The following is a 20,021-nucleotide window of genomic DNA, read 5'->3' on the forward strand; positions in this document are numbered from 1 at the left end:
AGTTTTTATTTTCGCTGCTCGCTGCTCCCAGTATCACCTCCAGTTTGCAATGATGTGGGGTTATATTGCACTGAGCATGCTAACAGTGCTCACTGGTTGGTTTACTGATATACCACTGACAAAGCGGGACGATTGTTGGCAATATTCGGCACGTTTTCGCTGAAAAACAACCAAGCGGCTTATCAATGAGATTGGGGTCTAATGTCTTTAAGTGGCGTCTTAATTGATTTGGCTTCAGGCTGTCTGCTATAATCATTTTTAGAGACAGTAAACAGTGGTCTTACCTCGTCTACCACTGTATTAAATGTCAAAGCCAAAAGGTAAACGGCCCGAAAAAAGCGCATTCTCGGCGGCCGAGGGAGAACCGTAGGCGAGGGCGGTCGTCGTGACGATCCCAAGCCGAAAATGGCACTTCTCGGGCGGGCACTTGAGAACCGAAGAGGACAGCGGGTCTCTGCGTGAGTCCGGCCGGAAAACGGCTTTCGAAAACGGCGCACAGCTCTCCAGCTATTCATGAGTCTCTTCCGTGTGCTCTTGCTTACTTCAAAAATACTGCGCGCACTTTGAAAATGAGAGCGCCACTGCCACCCACTGAGTGGATGTGCAAGTACACTTTATTCTAGTACGGCAAAAAAAAAAAAAAAAAAGCATGTTCCCGAGGTCACACACGCCACCCCTGGCATCGCTCTGCGCTCCTCTGGGGGGGGCGCGCCCCACTATTTGAGAAGTACTGCTCTACCGCAACAACAGACTTCTGTACTATTTCGAATGTTTGTAATGTTACTGCTGTACTTAATCATGGTTTTACACATTATGCATATGAAATACACGTTAGCGAGTTCGGTAATTAGCTTAGCACTCGGCGCTAACTATTAACATCTCAAAAACAACAACAATAAAGGCTAAACAGTACAAGAGGGTTCGTGTACTCACCTCCTATAGATGCACACAGGTCTTAGCAACACACTCAGGACATTTCTCAATTGAAATGCCTTAAAACAACTGCTGGACAGTAGTAGTCTCTCTTCCCCTCTCGCTCTAAAAAATAACTTGCGAACATTCTGTGCCTGCCTGTGTCATATACACAAATTTATTTTCCAGTTTTGTAAAAAGGAGTAAATGTCTCTCCCAGTAACTAGGAGCATCCATCATAACGTTGTGCGTGCGTCCGTTAACGGTCTCCGGGCGGCAGACGTGTCTTGAATTTCGTTCGGCAACAAGCGGCTGTCATAAAGTTATGAGTGAAAATCATCGTTTTTTAACCTTTATGAATCGTAATCGAATCGTCACGTGTCGAATTGCGATGCATGTAATAATCGATTTTTTGGAACTCCACTAATTTTGGGCGAGTTTATGTGATTGTTTTCGATGATGTGCGGACTCTTAACTGATACCTGCTAATCGTTTGTTATTGTATTGTTTGCTGTTGTATCAGCAGCTACTTGTAAATGCAAATTTGAATTGCTGTTATTGACGATGAGACTGATTTAATTTCATTTTATTTTAGTTTCATTCTGCAAGAGTTGATGTCATGGGCAGCTGAATAAAGTCAGCAAACCACACGGACGTCTGACATCTTTATTTCGGAGCTTAGTTCACTGTCTAGCTAGGACTTAGCTCCAACTTCTGAACTGGTTTCGGAATTGTATCGTTATCGACAGATAACCTGATTCCAGTTAGGAATTAAAAAAAAAAAAAAAATGTGGATAAGTGGCATGTTCTTCCCGAGTTTTAAAGTAAAATATACAAATTCGGTATTCGATGAGTATTGGTAAAGGCATTTTTACTGCCTTGGTTTTTATGTGTAACTGTCTTCCATTCCAAAAACAACTGCTCTGAATTTGAACTAAAATTGTAACACACATACGTGCATTTTCTCTTCTTTCAGGTCCTACAGAAGCAGAGGTGAACGCCCTTCCACCCACCTCCAGACAGCTCAGCTACCTCTCCCCACTCCTCCCCTCTATGTGTCACCCTCCCTCTATCCACCCCCGCCCCAGGCCTACCCGCCCCTGTACCCTGCCGGACCCGGCCTTATCCCGCCACCTACATTGGGTTACCAGCCTCCACCCATGTACGCTCCTGGGCCACCAGGTGTCAACCCTCCCTGGGGAGCACCCGGTGGCCAGCCCCCTCTGCTCCCTCTGCCCTCTCCCCTCAGTCAGCCCCCTCTCTCCAAAGAAGACTTTTACAGGCAGCGGCATCACCGACAAGACAAGTGAGTAGTTAGAAACTTAACTCCGAGCAAGACCGTGTCAGTTGCTCATGAGATGCTGATAGAGATGAATTCATTTTGTGCAGTTTTGACTAATATTACCTTTTCATTTTTCAGCATTACATCCAAACTTGACGAGTTTACAAAAGACTTCCACAAAGAACTAATGAAGTACCGAAATGCACCAAAGAGACAGAAACCATCATATTCTAGGTAATCTCATTGTGTCTTTGCATCAAACAAGTTGTGGCAATCTACGAGTCTCTCCCAAACCTTTATTTTGTGCTGAGACACTTATTTAACATAAACAAAAATACAGCGCATCATCAAACAAATGTCACAAACATGATAAAGGAATATGTTGTATTCTAAAATATCTATTATTTGTCCATTATAAGATGTTTTAAATTAGATTGGATAATTTCCTATTGGACAAACTCTCGAATGTTTGGGAATCGCTGGTTCCGCTTTTTAGCTGTTGCTAAAACATTAAGTGGAGCTCATCTTACTTTCTTTTCTTTCTAACCAGGTCCCGATCGTATAGCCGCTCTCCATTCAGCCGCTCTTACACTCGTTCTCGCTCCAGATCCAGATCTAGATCAAGGTCTTACTCGTATACCCCGAGTAGATCCCGATCACGTTCACGCTCCCATGGGCGGCCATATCCCCGCTCGCCTTACTCCAGACGCAATGGCCGCAGCTATGGACGCTCCCGATCGAGGTCGCGCTCCCGCTCGAGATCGTATGGGTACCGGCGCTCAGGTACGCCACCACCTTCTTTCCGTGGTGCTGCTTGGGAAGAGACCGAAGGGGCACCACCATACCGATCTAGGTCTCGCTCCCGCTCTCCGGGCGGTTACCGGAATCGCAGCCCTGGTGGACGAAAGCCACCACCGCCTGAATTGGCGCCTTTTGAGCAGAAGGGTCTTAGCCCTGGCCATCAGGAACACTGGAATCGGGAACGCTACCGCCAGTGGGAGCGTGATTATAGGGAATGGTACAAGAAGTATTACAAGGACTTTGAGAACCAACAACAGCTGATGTATCATCGGGGTAGTAGAGAGAGAGAGCGAGAACGGGAACGAATATCCCCGATGCATCGGGAGTACTCGCCCCAAAGCAGAGGGAGAAGTCGTCGAGATGAGAAAGTGCCACCAACTCACAATCCTCCGTCATCCTCATCATCGGGAACTAAGAGCAACCCAAAGGTCCTGAAGACCAAGAAAGTCAAAAAGAGGAAAACCGGTGGAGAGGGCGAGCAATCGCAGCATTCTGTAGACAGGGGTGATGCCACACCCGTCAGAGATGAACCCATGGACGACATCCTATCACCAAGCAAAACGCAACCGGTTGCTCCTAAACCAGCAACATCCACGGCCAGCTCCAAGGCTCCCGCAGCTAAAAGTGCCACAACAATGGCAAAACTCAAGACCACGCCCAAGACTGACAAGGCCAAGAAGGAAAAGGGTCAGAAGGTAAAACCCAAAGCCAAGGCCGATGCTTCCAAAGTCAAAAGTGACAAAGTAAAGAAGAAAACTGGGGAATCTGTGGTGATCAAAAAGAAAGAGCCCTCTTCTGTAGCTGTTCCTGCTGCTGCCGTCGCTGCTCCAGCCAAAACTTTAAAAAGCAGCAAAGCCAAACCAGAAGAGTCCTACAATTCATCAGTGCCGAAAAAGGAAAAGCCTAAAAGCTCTTCTTTGAGACCACCCCTACGAAAGACACCACCACCCCTACGAAAGACACCGCCACTGTTCTCCCATGGCCTACCTCTGCCGCATCCGTCTCTTCAAGAAAGCATTAGACCTGGCAATGACAACAGAGGGCGAAGGGACATCCCACATGCCGCCAGCCTCCTCCCTATCCCCCTCCCTCATCAACAAGTACTCCCCTACCTTCACAGATTTCCCCCACGGATGGGTGAGGAGGGCCGCTCCCTACTCGGGTCTCCCCCTGGAAAACTTCGTAGACTGGACGGACCCGGTATCGGAGTTGAGGTCTACTCACACCTACACGATCCTCATCAGCTGCCACTCCAGAGATTCCCACAACCATCCGACAGACCTGGTCTTCTTCCTGTCCTGGTAGGCCGTGAAATGATCTGGCCAGACAAAGACCGAAGCACTATCAGATCTCTAATGGACTTGCCGGTGGGTCTTATTGCAACACACTTGAAAAACCTTGTCCATACTACTTGTCCATACCTTTCATTGCTTCTAGATTTTGGTTCATCCGACAAACATGTACTGCATGTTCAAGGTTTTACCAATGATATGTGGCAAAATGCAAGTTACATAGTCACAGATAGGCATGTGCTGATTTGAGATTTTGACAGTATGATAACTTTAAGCAAAAATACTGCGGGTTCACGGTATTGTAATTATAGCTCTAAAATGTGTTATTTTGAGATCAGTGGGTTAAAAAAAAAAAAACCATTGAACACTGATTTTTTATTTTCCCCAACATATTTGCAAATTGGAACATCAACATGAATATAACGCCAAAGTAAATAAATAACAAAAAGTAATTAACTGAAATATTTCAAAATTGAAATAAATACAACTTAGACGAAACCCACAGCCACAGCTTAAGTTGCTCAACATTGGAACCAGAACCTTTGGTAATATAGAACTGAACTTTAACAATATATGATCTAGGGCTGCAGCTATCAAATATTTTAGTAATCGAGTAATCGACTGAAAATTCTGTCGATTAATCGGATAAAACATATTTTTAGGTGAAGAGCAATTATAAATATACATGAGAAAGCAAGACATTTCATCTAATCTTGAACCATTTTCAGTCAATGTCTTTATTTTCAATGTACAGTGCCTTGCAAAAGTATTCGGCCCCCTTGAATCTTGCCACCTTTCGCCACATTTCAGGCTTCAAACATAAAGATATGAAATTTAATTTTTTTGTCAAGAATCAACAACAAGTGGGACACAATCGTGAAGTGGAACAACATTTATTGGATAATTTAAACTTTTTTAACAAATAAAAAACTGAAAAGTGGGGCGTGCAATATTATTCGGCCCCTTTACTTTCATTGCAGCAAACTCACTCCAGAAGTTCAGTGAGGATCTCTGAATGATCCAATGTTGTCCTAAATGACCGATGATGATAAATAGAATCCACCTGTGTGTAATCAAGTCTCCGTATAAATGCACCTGCTCTGTGATAGTCTCAGGGTTCTGTTTAAAGTGCAGAGAGCATTATGAAAACCAAGGAACGCACCAGGCAGGTCCGAGATACTGTTGTGGAGAAGTTTAAAGCCGGATTTGGATACAAAAAGCTTTAAACATCTCAAGGAGCACTGTGCAAACCATCATATTGAAATGGAAGGAGCATCAGACCACTGCAAATCTACCAAGACCCGGCCGTCCTTCCAAACTTTCTTCTCAAACAAGGAGAAAACTGATCAGAGATGCAGCCAAGAGGCCCATGATCACTCTGGATGAACTGCAGAGATCTACAGCTGAGGTGGGAGAGTCTGTCCATAGGACAACAATCAGTCGTACACTGCACAAATCTGGCCTTTATGGAAGAGTGGCAAGAAGAAAGCCATTTCTCAAAGATATCCATAAAAAGTCTCGTTTAAAGTTTGCCACAAGCCACCTGGCAGACACACCAAACATGTGGAAGAAGGTGCTCTGGTCAGATGAAACCAAAATTGAACTTTTTGGCCACAATGCAAAACGATATGTTTGGCATAAAAGCAACACAGCTCATCACCCTGAACACACCATCCCCACTGTCAAACATGGTGGTGGCAGCATCATGGTTTGGGCCTGCTTTTCTTCAGCAGGGACAGGGAAGATGGTTAAAATTGACGGGAAGATGGATGCAGCCAAATACAGGAACATTCTGGAAGAAAACCTGTTGGTATCTGCACAAGACCTTAGACTGGGACGGAGATTTATCTTCCAACAGGACAATGATCCAAAACATAAAGCCAAATCTACAATGGAATGGTTCAAAAATAAACGTATCCAGGTGTTAGAATGGCCAAGTCAAAGTTTAGACCTGAATCCAATCGAGAATCTGTGGAAAGAGCTGAAGACTGCTGTTCACAAACACTCTCCATCCAACCTCACTGAGCTCGAGCTGTTTTGCAAGGAAGAATGGGCAAGAATGTCAGTCTCTCGATGTGCAAAACTGATAGAAACATACCCCAAGCGACTTGCAGCTGTAATTGGAGCAAAAGGTGGCGCTACAAAGTATTAACGCAAGGGGGCCGAATAATATTGCACGCCCCACTTTTCAGTTTTTTATTTGTTAAAAAAGTTTAAATTATCCAATAAATTTTGTTCCACTTAACGATTGTGTCCCACTTGTTTTTGATTCTTGACAAAAAATTAAAATTTTATATCTGTATGTTTGAAGCCTGAAATGTGGCGAAAGGTTGCAAGGTTCAAGGGGGCCGAATACTTTTGCAAGGCACTGTATATTGTTGGAAACAGCCAACAATTGCATCTTAGATGTCTAACTAGAATTAAAAAAAAAGACTAATTCACTGCTTTCACTCAAAAAACCTTTAGATCTTATTAAAAAAAAAAAGATATATATATATATATATATATATATATATATTATATATAATATATTATACATATATATATATATATATATATATATATATATATATATATATATATATATATATATGCCGTTACGCTTGATAACACACATCACTTAAAAGTTAGGATTTTTTCCCACATGTTTCAATTGAATTTCTATTTGTGACCAAGCCATTTTTAAGTTCTAGTTAAGTTTTAAGTTAGTCTAAACTGTAAGTCCTGATAGGATTTTGAGTTTTTGCAGTGTTCAAAATAAATGTATGATACAGGCTGTATTGGAGCACATAAGGGACCAGTGCTACTTGGTGTTTTATCCAGCAATGACTACTGAGCTAAAATTGATAGTTAGCATTATTGTGTTATTAATTTTACACCTCATCACTCCACATCGCTATGTTATGTTAAAGCATGTATGTAAGACACGTTAGCCACGCATCGACAGTGGTCATAATTAATAGAAACCTAGCCCTCCGCAGGGCTAACGTTACGTGAGCTAGTAACAGTAACGTTAATCTTATTTATTAGCGCTTAGCGCTCTTTATTAGCGCTTAGTGCTCTACTGCTTTAAGATGGCGGCTGTTTACTAACGCTGGCAAGACGCGGCCGAGTCTGTCATTTTGCATCTAGTTCAACATACTTGTGATCTCTGAGACTCATCAGACGCTACCTGCTACCAACGTAGCATCGTGCGGGCTAGTATTTAGCAACGTCGGCATCGTTTGTAGCGGCTGTCGGCTGCAGTAAGTTTTTTGCTTCTTCCTCTACGCACGTGACATCAGCGCGTTGTCCCGCATTAAAAGTAGTCCGAGCAAAACGTAATGCTTAGAGCTGTCAAAATAAATGATTACTCGAGGTGAATAAAATTACTCGGATCAGTTTTTAAACTCGAGTTACTAGAGTTGCTCGAGTATTCGTTTCAGCTCTAATATGATCAAATTGATTTTATGTAAAACCCGTACCGCTACTACCGTTAATATTAATTAGTTGAATAAAAAGTGGCATGGAAAATGAATGAATGGCAAGCGAGAGTAAAAGACAGAGCCTGTGTGTATGACTCGTATCATTATTTACACAATATACACGCAAACACACCCTTTCTCAACACCGAAGTCGCCAGAGAGAAAAAACATCATAGGTTCTATCATGAAATTGTTATTTTGAACTGATGTTTACAATGGCGGAAGACAAAAGTAGGCTAATGATAGAGAGGAAACCAGTTAGCCGTCTTGTCATGCTAACTAGCCACGTTATTTGCCTCTTTAACAAGCTTACGTTATACATATTACCATCGCTAGACATACTAAATAGGGGTGTGAAAAAATATCGAAATGGTGATATATCGTGATACTTTGTATCCCAAAAGGTTATCGATATGCTCCTGCAAGAATCGAGATATCATTTTAAAAAGGTGTCAATGTCTTAAAAAAAAAAAAAATACACATACAATACAATGGATGGCGTGGCTCAGTGGTGGAGTAGTTGTCCCCCAACCCAGAAGTTGTGGTTTCGATTCTCCACCCTGATGAACTCGCCTAAGTATCCTTGAGTAAGATACTGAACCCCGCATTGCTCCTGGTGCTGTGTGACCAGTAGGTAGATGGCAATGTAGTGTAAAGCGCTTTGAGTACCTTGAGAGGTAGAAAAGCGCTATAAAAGTATAACACCATTTACCATACAGTAAGTAAATATCACACATTGTGAATTTATGACGGAGACTATGGTGGATTTTCATCCCGTTCTCGTGACAGCTGGCATCCATCTCGTTGTTTTAGTCTCCCAAGACAGGTTTTCAGCGCGTCCATTGTGACGTCATCGTCATGAAAAAAATTGTTCGTTGCCGAAATATTTTCGTTATCGTCATCATTGACGAAAACAACACTGGTATCAATGTTTAAAAAACATAAAAGGGAACCAACAAGTTGCTACCAAAATCTTACACCATACTAGTGTCTCAGTTAACTCTATGGCTGCGTTGGCTGTGCTCGACACCTAATCCATTTAGACTGGGAACGTTCGTTCATTTGAAACCAGAGCATTCTGTCAGATTTTCAGGGCACTTGCTGTTCATTTTAGGGCATTTCCAGGTCATTTCCTGTTGAGTTAGAGTCACTGCCTATTCATCTGGGGGATTCCCAGGTCTGTAAGACAAAATGAACAGGAAATGACCCATAAAATACCCCAAAATCAACAGAAAGTAACTGAAAATCAACAGTTAAATGGCCCAAAATTACCTCATTGCCTGGCATTAGCTGCTACTGACGGCCATAGACGTTCAATCCGTTTGAAGTGTTCAAATGGATTGGACGTCTACTAGTGATAAACTCATTCCAATTCACAGCAGAAGCTCCTTTTTCTGTTTATTAGTTGTTTTTAGAATATCCTAAAATGATTTCCTTACCAATTAATCGATAATCGTTGTATCGTCAGATCATCGTTATCGTGAGCTTTGTATCGCAAACCGTATCGTATCGTGAGGTACCAAGAGGTTCCCACTCCTAATACTAAACATGCTGGGGTGAACTCTCGTAGCTGGTGGGAAGCGTTCATGACAGCGTTTACTTACCCTAAAGAGCATATGACAGGAGAAAAAAAAGTCTTAAATAGCATTATTATGTGAATTAGAATCATATTATGAGACGATTCGACTATATACAACAATTTAGCGAAGCGCAGATGACGAGAAATTAGTCTTTTAATCTGACGGTTAGCCACGCCTACCATTATAGGGCTCAAGCGTCCCCAACAGGTGGATGATGTCAGTGGGAGACTGGGCTCATCGGTTTTACTATTCAGCCCATTGAGGGGGAATTATTCAGAACGAGGAAAATGCGACGAAGAAAGCCACAAAATGTCATTGTTTCAGTCTCTTTACTCCAATATTTTTACAGGATATTCTTTTTATACAAGTATTTTTCCCCAATAGCTAAATAAATGGCTTGAGAAGGACCAGTCAGCCCGTCGAGGGGGAAGTATTCACAACGAGAAAAACGCGACGAAGAAAGCTGCAAAATGTCATTTTCTCTTTCCTTCAATATTTTCACAGCATATTCTTTTTATCCAAGTATTTTCCCCAATTGCTAAATAAATGGCATGGTCATGACAAATAAGTCTTGTGTTAAATGGAATATGAAATAATAAAAATGCACTTATTCCAGACATGGTAAAATGACTGTATAATTGTCAAAACTGTTGACTTCACCTTTACTGTCGCACCTCCCGAACGATATTTTATGACACCTAAATCGGACATATGTCATTTCCCTTCCCCGGCTTCGGAGAATCTAAACAAACCAAGAGGTGTGACAGCTAGCCGACATGCTAACCCGAACCAAGTGATGTTTCAAAGTCTTCGAAGCGAAAAATCACAAAACTAGCCCGGATTATTTGACATGACGACCGGGTTGTCGATTGTCTTCGCGGATCGGCAACCCGCCCGGCGGAGAGCAATTTACAGTTCGTTCCCCGGAGGAGGGCGGCTGCAGTTGTTGTGCAGCTAACGTGCAGCTAATGTGCTTGAGGAGAGCTTTTTATATGACTATCAATGATCAAACGTAAATTGTCTTTTATTTAAAGAAAGTTTGAAGTGTTTACTTTGTAATCTCTGTATTAATATTTGACATAATACAAAGCAAGATGTTTACTCACTTCCTTGTAAGTTCAATGGTCCCACAGTAGTAGGGCTTAGCCAATATCCACGGTGAATGGGAACCTTTTGAAACTCCCAAAAGGCGCTTACGCCTCTCCCTCTTAAAGCAAGATTTTTCTGCAGCCGTTTGGCTGGTGTGATGTGAAAAATAAATGTATTAATCCGCAAAATCAGCTGAATCCTTAGTCCTTATACACAACAGTACGGCTGTAGTGAAGAGGACGCCTTTTAACCGTACACGTCACAGCGCCCTCTCCTTAATGCCAGACCGAAGCCGGAAGTCACTCATTTTCATGCCGCGGGATTAGAAAAAACTAAACAAATATAGCAATCGCTTCCACACACATCCAAGCAGTCCATATATTCAGGAGCATAAAATATCGCTGTATTATGAAATAAACATGCTTTTTCGTGTCACATGCACTTTAAATTATAACGGATGATGTCACATAAATGTGAAATCATGTTGGAGGTGTTGCTTCCCCTGACAAACACCCTCCGCAAGCATGTTGGCTGTCCTTCCTCTAAGCCGCGGCAGTGCTTCTTTTCGGTAGCCGAAGTACTCCCATACCAGCGACTTTGTCATTTTTGAGGGGAGGAAAAGCTCAGGTGTAGTGTCACCGACAGACAGGACAGAATACCAAGCGGAGGGCGAGAGGGACATAAAAAATGGCTAATACCATACTACGGTATGACGGAAAATTTTATTGGTTTTTAAACCGTGACGTTTTCATAACACTGTAAACCTTGAAACTGGTAACCGGCACATGCCTGGTCACGAATAGCTATACGGATGACATTAATTTCTCAAAGAGTGTAACGGCATGGAAAAATAATATTTTACAGCGAAGAAAGAGTTATAGGTTATATTTCCAAATGAAGCATTTGTACCAGTCTGGCTAATGTAGTGTTTGCTTTGTTAGGTCAAGCCAGTTACGCAGAGAAACATCCCTCTGAACAGAGACCTCGGAAGAAAAGACAACCCCACCTTGGACCGTGCCTCCTTGGGAGGCCATAAGACCACCGCGGAACGTTCTGGCACCCTCAATAATTCAGATGGACCTAGTAATTCTGAAGGTGGTGAAGCAAAGGAACGGCCGTCTTCCTCTGATAGTGGAATCTCCAGAGAAAAACCTGTGGTTAAATCTGTGGTGTCTGATAAAGATTCTGACCGGACCTCGGGAGTAGACAGGGAGCGGGAAGGTAACTGGAGAACGGACAGAGAGCGTGACAGAGGTTCAGATAGGGGCCGGGAAAAAGCCTCGCGGTCAGACCGAGACCGGGATAAAGCTTCTGGATCGAACAGAGATCAGGAAAAAACGTCAGTGTCTGACAGAGATCGTGAAAGAGCCTCAGGAACGGACAGAGATCGGGAAAGGGGTTCAGACAGAGATCGGGCTAAAGCTTCTGGCCGAGACCGAGAAAAGGCTTCTGACCGTGATCGCACGAAAATGTCCAGTTCAGACCGTGATCGTGGTAAAGCCTCCAGTTCAGACCACGATCATGGTAAAGCTTCCAGTTCAGACCGCGATCGTGCTAAGACATCAAGTTCAGATCGCGCTAAAGCATCGAGTTCAGACAGTGATTGCACGAAAGCTTCTGACAGAGATGGGGAAAAAGCCACAAATTCTGACCGAAAAGTTATAGGATCTGATCAAGACAGGACTCTGCCTTCTGAGAATGAGCGTGACAGAGAGTCAGGATCGAGCTCAAAGAAGGTCTCTGTTGCGAAAGACGACACGGGGGAAAAGTTGCAAAAGACAGAGCGCAAAAACTCCGGAAGTGCAGTTGGTCGATCTGTTTGCTTGGACAAGTTGACCATCGCTGAGAAATCGGCCATCAGCAAGAAGGGACACAACCAGGACAAGCAGAGCACTTCTTCCGTAGAAGGCACAGAGAAAACGGCAAAATCCGATCGGTGTGTACTACAAAGTTTCTTGCAGTTGCCTCATCTTTTTCTTTTCGCCTGTTTGACTTTTTCCCCCTCGTCTTCTAAGTAGTGTTTCCAAGGAGAGAGCAACAAAAAGCGGATCAACCGGGAGGAAATCCGATGCTGCTTCAAAAGAAGGTGAGCTCTTGAGGCCTCTTGCCTACATTACATGGATTTTTATTTGGGCTGGATTAGGGACTTATTTTTCTTAAAGCGGAAATGTGAACTAAGGTTGGCCAACCATGCTTTTGAATAATATCAATGTCTAAACAATTATAAGCATATTTTGATTTTTTTTTTTAACGCAACCCTTCCAGATTCTTTGTTTAACCCATAGCAACGCCCTTGACAACGAAAATGCTTTACTTCGGAAGTCTTCGGAATTACGCAGAGGTTGCGCTAGACATTTTCGTTGTCTGTCATTTTGACTGACAGGGTCATAAAAATCCGGTCATAGTCTATTTTTACCCGTCACTTAAATTTTTAAAATGATAATGATGACATATTCAATAGTATTTAGTTTTCATTCATTTTTAATTAATATTGTAACGCTTGCTTGGCGGCGAAAAATTAGACACAGAAGTCGTGGTATTTTTCTCCCTTTTTACTCTGCTTACCGCCAACAACTCCGCCCCCAAAGAAAAAGAGGCAACGATATAGACCCCAATCATCAACGTCACACAATGATCTTAATTGTGGTTGTCAGCCCAAATTCTTCTAAATATATATTAAATGCATCTAACCAGATATAAAATGACTACTACATAGTCTGTGGTGATCGTTTGGTGCCCAGATTTCTTGTCGAATTACAGCAGTCCATCTCGCTCTCATCTTCGGGTCTCTCAGAATACGGTAGAACTTGAAGTCTCTCCGTCTATCTTCTCTGTTACAGCAACCAATCGCCACACACGCCTTCACCATTTTGATTATTAATATTAACGAGCAGAAAAATACGCCGTAATAGGAGGCATGTACGTAGCGGTAATGTGTAAACATGACGAGCTGACACACAATATGGCGGCTCCGGTCAGGGGGGGCGGAGTTGTGACGTCATGTGATTGGGGTCTATACACAGGCGGCAATCTTGTCCATCAATTGGATGACGCGCTGGCACACCGGGTGCACCAATAAGAACCTCGCGTTGATGTGTCAATCACGGTGCCGCCGCCAGACCCCGGTGACGCTACAATATTCTGACAGAAGAGCCAACGACGTCATGCATTAAGAGAGACAATAGCTAATTAATATGCTAACTCGCCACCCTGTGGTCTGGGGTGTGAATTGCAACCTGTCAAAATGACGGACGGACTTCAGTTTTGTCCGTCACTATTTTAAAAAACCGGTCAACGACGGAAAATATCCGGTTAACGCGACCCCTGGAATTACGTCACACCGGGACGTGCGAGAGAAGTCCGCCATAGAACAGTATTGTTTGTTGCATTGCTTCTCGGTAAGATGCCACAGCGGTGTGTGGCGATGTTTTGTTCTCACTCAAAAGAAAAGTTGTATGAGTGGCCAAAGGATAGCAGGGCACATAAATGGACATCTTTCGTTCGCACGAAGCGAATGAATTTCACGCCATCATCGAGTAGCGTTCTCTGCTGCAAACACTTGGAAGATGCCTGCTTCCTTAACCGGTCTGCTTATGATCAAGGATTTGCCAAAAAGTAAGTGTGATTTTTGGATAGATGACTGATGACTTTGTCAAAGCAGAGCTGCCAACTGTTGTGGAATGAACAGTATAAGCTAGCGACGTTAGCCGAAAGTTAACTCGTGGCAATCCCCAATACTAGTTGTTGTTGCGTTTGCTAGGTTAAACGTGTTTAAATTGTGCGTCGTCTACGATTTTGTCCGAAAAGGTTAATCCACTGTCAATCGGGAAAGGGGTGTGGATGTGCATATAAGCGGGTCGGCGTCACGGTAATTCGCGGTCACGTTGCCGTAAGAGACACACACCGCCGGTGGGTTTGTGCACATTTATTTGTATTTGTATTATGTATTTCCACCTTCATGCTTCAAGCATTGTATTGCTTTTGGACGGTTCGGCGTTTCTTTCACGATGATCGCTTGATAGCCTTCTAGTTTGTGTTTTACGTACGAGAGCCGCTGACAGGTGACAACAACAAGCGTGTTGTCTGGCAGCGAATCAGCGAGCACGCAGGTCACGCAGTGAATCATGGGAAATGTAGTCTCGGAACAACACTGAAGTGGTGCTTTGTAATCTGTTCGCTTGTGTGAAAAAACTACATTTCCTCACGCCATTAGACGCCACTTCCTGCCGAGAGCCCCAAGCTGTGTTAGCTCCATGTGTTAATAAAGAAACAAAGTTGTCAGCACGTCGTGTGTTCGATACATTTGTAAACAAAAAGCTCATAACAAGACACTATGCATGATCCGTTTAAGAGAAGCTGGAGTAGTAGGAGGTGAGGAGGAGATCAGCGAGAAACAAAACTTTGCGGTCGAATGTGGCGGCAGTCCGCTATTATTTTCTTTTCTTATTGTTGCCACAATAAAGTGGAGAAAACCATGAACGACTCATTTCCTTCTTTCCCCCCAACGTTTTTATATTATTATTTTATATGCACGAGAGCTGCCGGATCTGCCAAAATGAACATGAAGTCTTATTATTATTTTTTTAACAATGTCATCAGATAGACAAAAACATAAAATTATGTGCAAATGCCTGCATCTTCAGATCATGAAAATAATAACAGCCTATATTTTACCAATCTTGTAATCTCGATAGATCTTGTATCCATTCCATGTCAGGTAGTCTAGGCACATTGTTTGCATCCTGATTAGCGTCTGGCTAATACATGTTAGGTCCAACATAAAATTCCAACCTCCTCTTCTTCCTTAACTCTTCAAAAACGTGGATCTCCTCCCTTGCGCTCGATCTATCCCTTATATCGCTGTTTGAATCATTGTTTGAAGGGCTTTGTTTGGCCGCCGTATGTATGGAGCTGCCATCGCTGTTCCCGGTGGGAGGTATCACTTCCGGGTTCGTCCCCTTTCAGGCTCGAACTTCGGAAACGCGATTATTTTGTCAAATATACAACATATAAATTATTTTTTCATGCTTTATTTGTTGGGCAATGTTTAATTACTTTAATTGTGACCCTATTTGGTATGTCATGAAATTACTTCACATTTCTGCTTTAAGGTAATTTTTGCATTGTAATTTATGGTTTTAGTTGAATTTCTATTTGCAGGGAAAGAGGGGGAAGCAAAAATTGTTCGAAGCAAACCCAGGATCAGTCGTAAGGTCTTATCCAGTCAACCTGCCAGTGCCACAAGGTAAGAGTTTTATGCAAACAGTGTTTTTGAAAGAAATGACAACATTTCCTATTTTCATCCTCCTCCTTTGTAGTAGATCCACTGAGGATCCTAAACTGAATCCTGGAGAGAAAGAGGAAGAGAAGAAGACGGACTCTTCTACCGCTTCAGATCATGTTACGGCTAGCCCCAAAAGTGCAGGAGAGGAGCTCCTCATTCAGGCACCTCCTCGCTCCAAGTGGGAGCGAGAAGATGATGAAGAGGAGGAGGAGGAACAACAGCAGCAGCTGGTGTCTGCAATCGCGGCTGTGGTAGTGGTTCCTCAAGAGACTCCCAAGGAGCTGTCACTTGTACCCCAAAAGAATGAGGCAAGCCGGGTTGATAAGAAGGTTGTAGCCAGGGAGGAGAAAAGAAGGGCGCCCAAGGATGAGAGTAAAAGTGGCAAACCTTCCAAAGTCAAGATTGTCCGGGAGGAGAGGAAGGCGGGTAGAGGAGAAAGGGGGTCAAAAGCAGAGGCAAGAGAAGGGAAGGAGCGTGGGTCACCTGGAAAAGAGGAGAAGAACACTAGCGGCCCAGAGCCCAAGAGACCGCGCCTGTGCTCAGACCTGGCCCGCGAAACGGACGAGGCCGCCTTCGTGCCCGACTACAGCGAGGGTGACGAGGCCTCTGACAGCAGCCCTTCGGCCAGCCAGCGCTCCAACAGCAACCGCAGCGACACGGCCTCCGGCGCTTCGGCCGGCGGGGCCGCCGCAGGGGACAAGAAGAAGAAAAAGAAACACAAAAAGCACAAGAAACACAAAAAGCACAAGAAGCACAAAGTGGCCGACAAGGAAGGCGGTGAGCATAAGGATCACAAACATAAACATAAGAAGAAGAAACACAAGAAGAGCAAAGACAAAGACACCGAGGAAGCTAAGGTCGAGGACGAGGTGCCGCAGGCCGTTGCTGAAACGAAGACCGCCGATCCTTGATGCTGCTCTGAAATCGAGAGAACTGAGACGAGAACACCAAGGAAGTCAAAGCTAAGATTGAAGTGTGAGAAACAGTAGCTGAAACCCTAGTTTTGACTCACCAGGAAAAAAACAGCCTAAACAAGAGTAAGTCGAGACTGGGGATGAGGAACCGTGAGGTTCTGGAACCCAGATCCCCAAAAAGAGTAACGGTAACAAAGCTAAAGTGGAGGCAAAAGTCAAACCTAAAGGCCATTCATTTACTCAGGGATGCAAAGGAGCTTAATATCTCCACTTGTTACTTCACTGTACATAAAACCAGAAAGTCTTGGTTCCCTTGTGAGGAACTTGGGTTACTTTCCTGTGAAGGATCTCGCGCATTAATGGCGTGTACCTGTAAATATTGTTAGTCACAATTTCATGACGAATTATATGTTACCAGAACAGTTTTCCTGGCTTGGCCAAGATACGAATTCATGGCATATTCCTGTAAATAATCTCGGTCACACTCTCACGACTAATCGTACGTTTCAAGACAGTTTCCCGCATTATGACTAAGCGATTGTTGTCTCGTCATTTGGGACTTGTTTTGTTAGTATTGCACTTAAACGTGACCATTCGTGGAATTTTGCAGTGCAATTACGCTACACTGGATGCAAAAATGACAACACAGACGTGTTTCTTGGGGTCGAGCGAGTGGGTTTTGTCGTAGTTTTCCCAGTCTGATGGTGTGAGTGGACAGAAAATGAGAATTCTTACTGATGGCTTGTTTCTGTTTTTGTTTAGTTTTTTTTAATTAAAGTTATCTGATCCCAAAAATCACTGATTTTTGTGTTTATTTGAACGCCATAAAAATAATTGTTTGTTGCAGGCTGATAATCAATTAATCGGCCAATTAAACTGTAAATCGGATAAATGTCCCTTTTTTCAATTACCTTCACAGTTAAACTTGGAAGTAGTTTTCAGCATGTTGTACGTAACAAGACAAAATCAAATTTCAAAGCACACTCTTGTATGACAATTCACAATTTGAATGGGATTTTGTGTTGAGACTAAGCAGCGATTGGCTAGCAACTGTTTGGGTGTACCCTGCCCATAGTTAGCTGGGATTGGCTCCAGCACCCACTGAGGATAAGCGGCTCAGAAAATTAATAAATGAACTTTACTATCTAACAATAACTTCACCAATATGTTTATCCAAAACAAAAACGGGTGCTTAGGACACAGATTAGCATTATTGCTAACTAGCCGTGATAAGTAGTAACGTCTCATCAACTAAATGCAATGCACTTGGCTTCATTTACTCGCAGGATCTAACAACACAAAAGACTAACTCGAAATTTCGTCGTATTGATTCAGCAACCCAACCAGAGTGTAGCAGTGAACTGTCTCTTGCACTAATCACTGGTACACACGCGTGCAGCCTCACATTACACACAAACTAGGACCCAAACAGGACTGCTCATAGCTGCCGGCAGAAATTGATTATCAAATTCGTTAGCAGCTAATTAATTGAATCGATTAGTTATTGCAGCCTCATCAAGAAACTAGTTTAGATAGTAAGATGTCTGAAAATTGGCAAAAATGTGTTTTCCAAAATAAAAGCAGATTATTTTCATGAAGATATCTGATATTTACAACTGAGAAGTTACATATATATAATTTCGACAACTTAGACAAGTTTAATGTGAAGAAGATCCTAAACGATTAATTGGTTATTAAAATAGTTGGTAATTTTCAGACGATAAACTGCTACTTTTTTCCTTTATTACGAATCCTGATTGTATGATGTTGATTTATTCGGGTTAATCGGTAACACATTATTTAATAGCGTCACAAGACTCATAATTTTGTCATGACACTATCATGGGCATTACTGAATGCTTATGACGGATGTCATTGTCATCTGGCAAATTATGTCACTAACTCCATTGATGTCCAGCTTGGATCTTTTACATCCATTCAAAAGTGAGATAATTTGCCGAATAACACTAAATGACATCTGTTATAAGCATTCATTAATGTTAATGACAGTGTCATGTCATAATTACGATTGTCTATTGACAATCTTATGGCGCCACTGTTAAAGTGTTACCAAATACCATAACTAGCAATTAATGAAACAAATGGAACAGTCACTGAAGGAATAATTAGCACAGAACATGAATTTTGTTATTTACATCTGTAGTGCTGCAATGCATGCTAGGAGGCATGTTGGACGGCAACAGTACACCAGGTGGCAGCAGAGCTTTGCAGCCAATTGATTCAAAGATTCATGGTGGTTCATTTGGTTTTATGATTATGTTTTGATGCTGCTGTCAAGTAGTGTTACCGGTTAATGTCTTTTGGTGTAAATATCCCACAAAACAGTGAAGACAGCTGCGGTTTATAGTCCAGTTATCTATGAACAAATGCCGTTTTCGTGCCAAATATGGTGGGTGACGGCTTATAGTCAGGTGCGCCTTGTAGTGCGAAAATTACGGTAGTTGTCGATTAGTTGATAAATTGTTGCACCTCTAGAACGTCAGCATGTCAAGTATGAAAATGACTAAAACTTCTTGCGACAAACCGGGCCAGTTTACACAAAATTTAATAAACCAAATGTATACATTTTTAGTCATAATTTAATAACACTATGGGCTTTAAAATCATATTTTCCCCCTTCCATTAAATATCCTGAATAAAATTTTGAAATTTGGTACTTCCACATTTTGGCATTGTTTTTCTTCACAGTATCTTTTCCCAGCATTTTAACTTGAATCCAGTTTGTAAATATTCCTTTCAAAAACTGAAAAGTGAATAGAATTTAAATATTTAACAAGAAATACACATAAAATCATTTACATATATAAATTAAATGTTACATGTTATATGGTCTACCATTGCTACAAAATTAAGGCCAATAACAAATAACAATTTCAAATCTAAAGCAATTTAACGACAAATACTCAATTTATTGTAATGTTTTTTTTAAAGAAATTTAAGAAAAATAAACGTATGACGTGACGTCTTATCGGCCACTGTGTGGCGCTGTAAACCTTAGATGAACATACATCAACTTTGTAAAGGCACAGAAAAGGCTGAGCAGATGGATTTCCTCAAACAACAGTCGGCTTAGTGTTTTGTTCATGTTCACATCACATATGTAAGGTCAACCTTAATGGACTGAGCACACAAGAAGATTAATCTATTATTTTAACCCCTGCACAGATTATCATCCATTATTTCAGGCATCTTTGATTTACGGGTGTGGATGAGCATGTCTGCTGCTTCTCACACACACACACGTGTGCGTCCATGTGTGTTCTTTCTGACAATCTGACGTCACTTCCTGTCGTCAATGCCAAAGGTTGCTAAGCAACTTGATACTCTGTCCGAAAAATGCTTCTCTATTGTGCCACCCCTTTTGTTGCGTCTTTTCAATTTA

The 20,021-nt window shown here is 42.4% G+C and overlaps 1 protein-coding gene across 4 annotated transcripts in view; it reads left to right on the forward strand.

Annotated features, from left to right (window-relative positions):
• Positions 1–18,703, forward strand: part of LOC130920289 (E3 ubiquitin-protein ligase RBBP6-like) — a 40,231-nt gene extending 21,528 nt beyond the window's left edge. The window contains exons 14-20 of one of the 4 annotated variants that reach the window (XM_057843386.1): positions 1,889–2,218; positions 2,333–2,428; positions 2,745–4,362; positions 11,362–12,356; positions 12,436–12,505; positions 15,565–15,665; positions 15,739–18,703. In XM_057843386.1, the coding sequence (XP_057699369.1) occupies positions 1,889–2,218; positions 2,333–2,428; positions 2,745–4,362; positions 11,362–12,356; positions 12,436–12,505; positions 15,565–15,665; positions 15,739–16,615 (4,087 nt within the window). In that variant the 3' untranslated portion in view covers positions 16,616–18,703. Of the gene's footprint in view, positions 1–1,888; positions 2,219–2,332; positions 2,429–2,744; positions 4,363–11,361; positions 12,357–12,435; positions 12,507–15,564; positions 15,666–15,738 lie in introns of all 4 variants that reach the window. The other 3 variants (XM_057843388.1, XM_057843387.1, XM_057843389.1) reach the window with 3 other exon arrangements.
• Positions 18,704–20,021: the final 1,318 nt, after the last annotated feature.

Source organism: Corythoichthys intestinalis, chromosome 8 (assembly GCF_030265065.1).
Source record: "Corythoichthys intestinalis isolate RoL2023-P3 chromosome 8, ASM3026506v1, whole genome shotgun sequence".
In the NCBI taxonomy this organism is placed as follows: Eukaryota; Metazoa; Chordata; class Actinopteri; order Syngnathiformes; family Syngnathidae; genus Corythoichthys; species Corythoichthys intestinalis.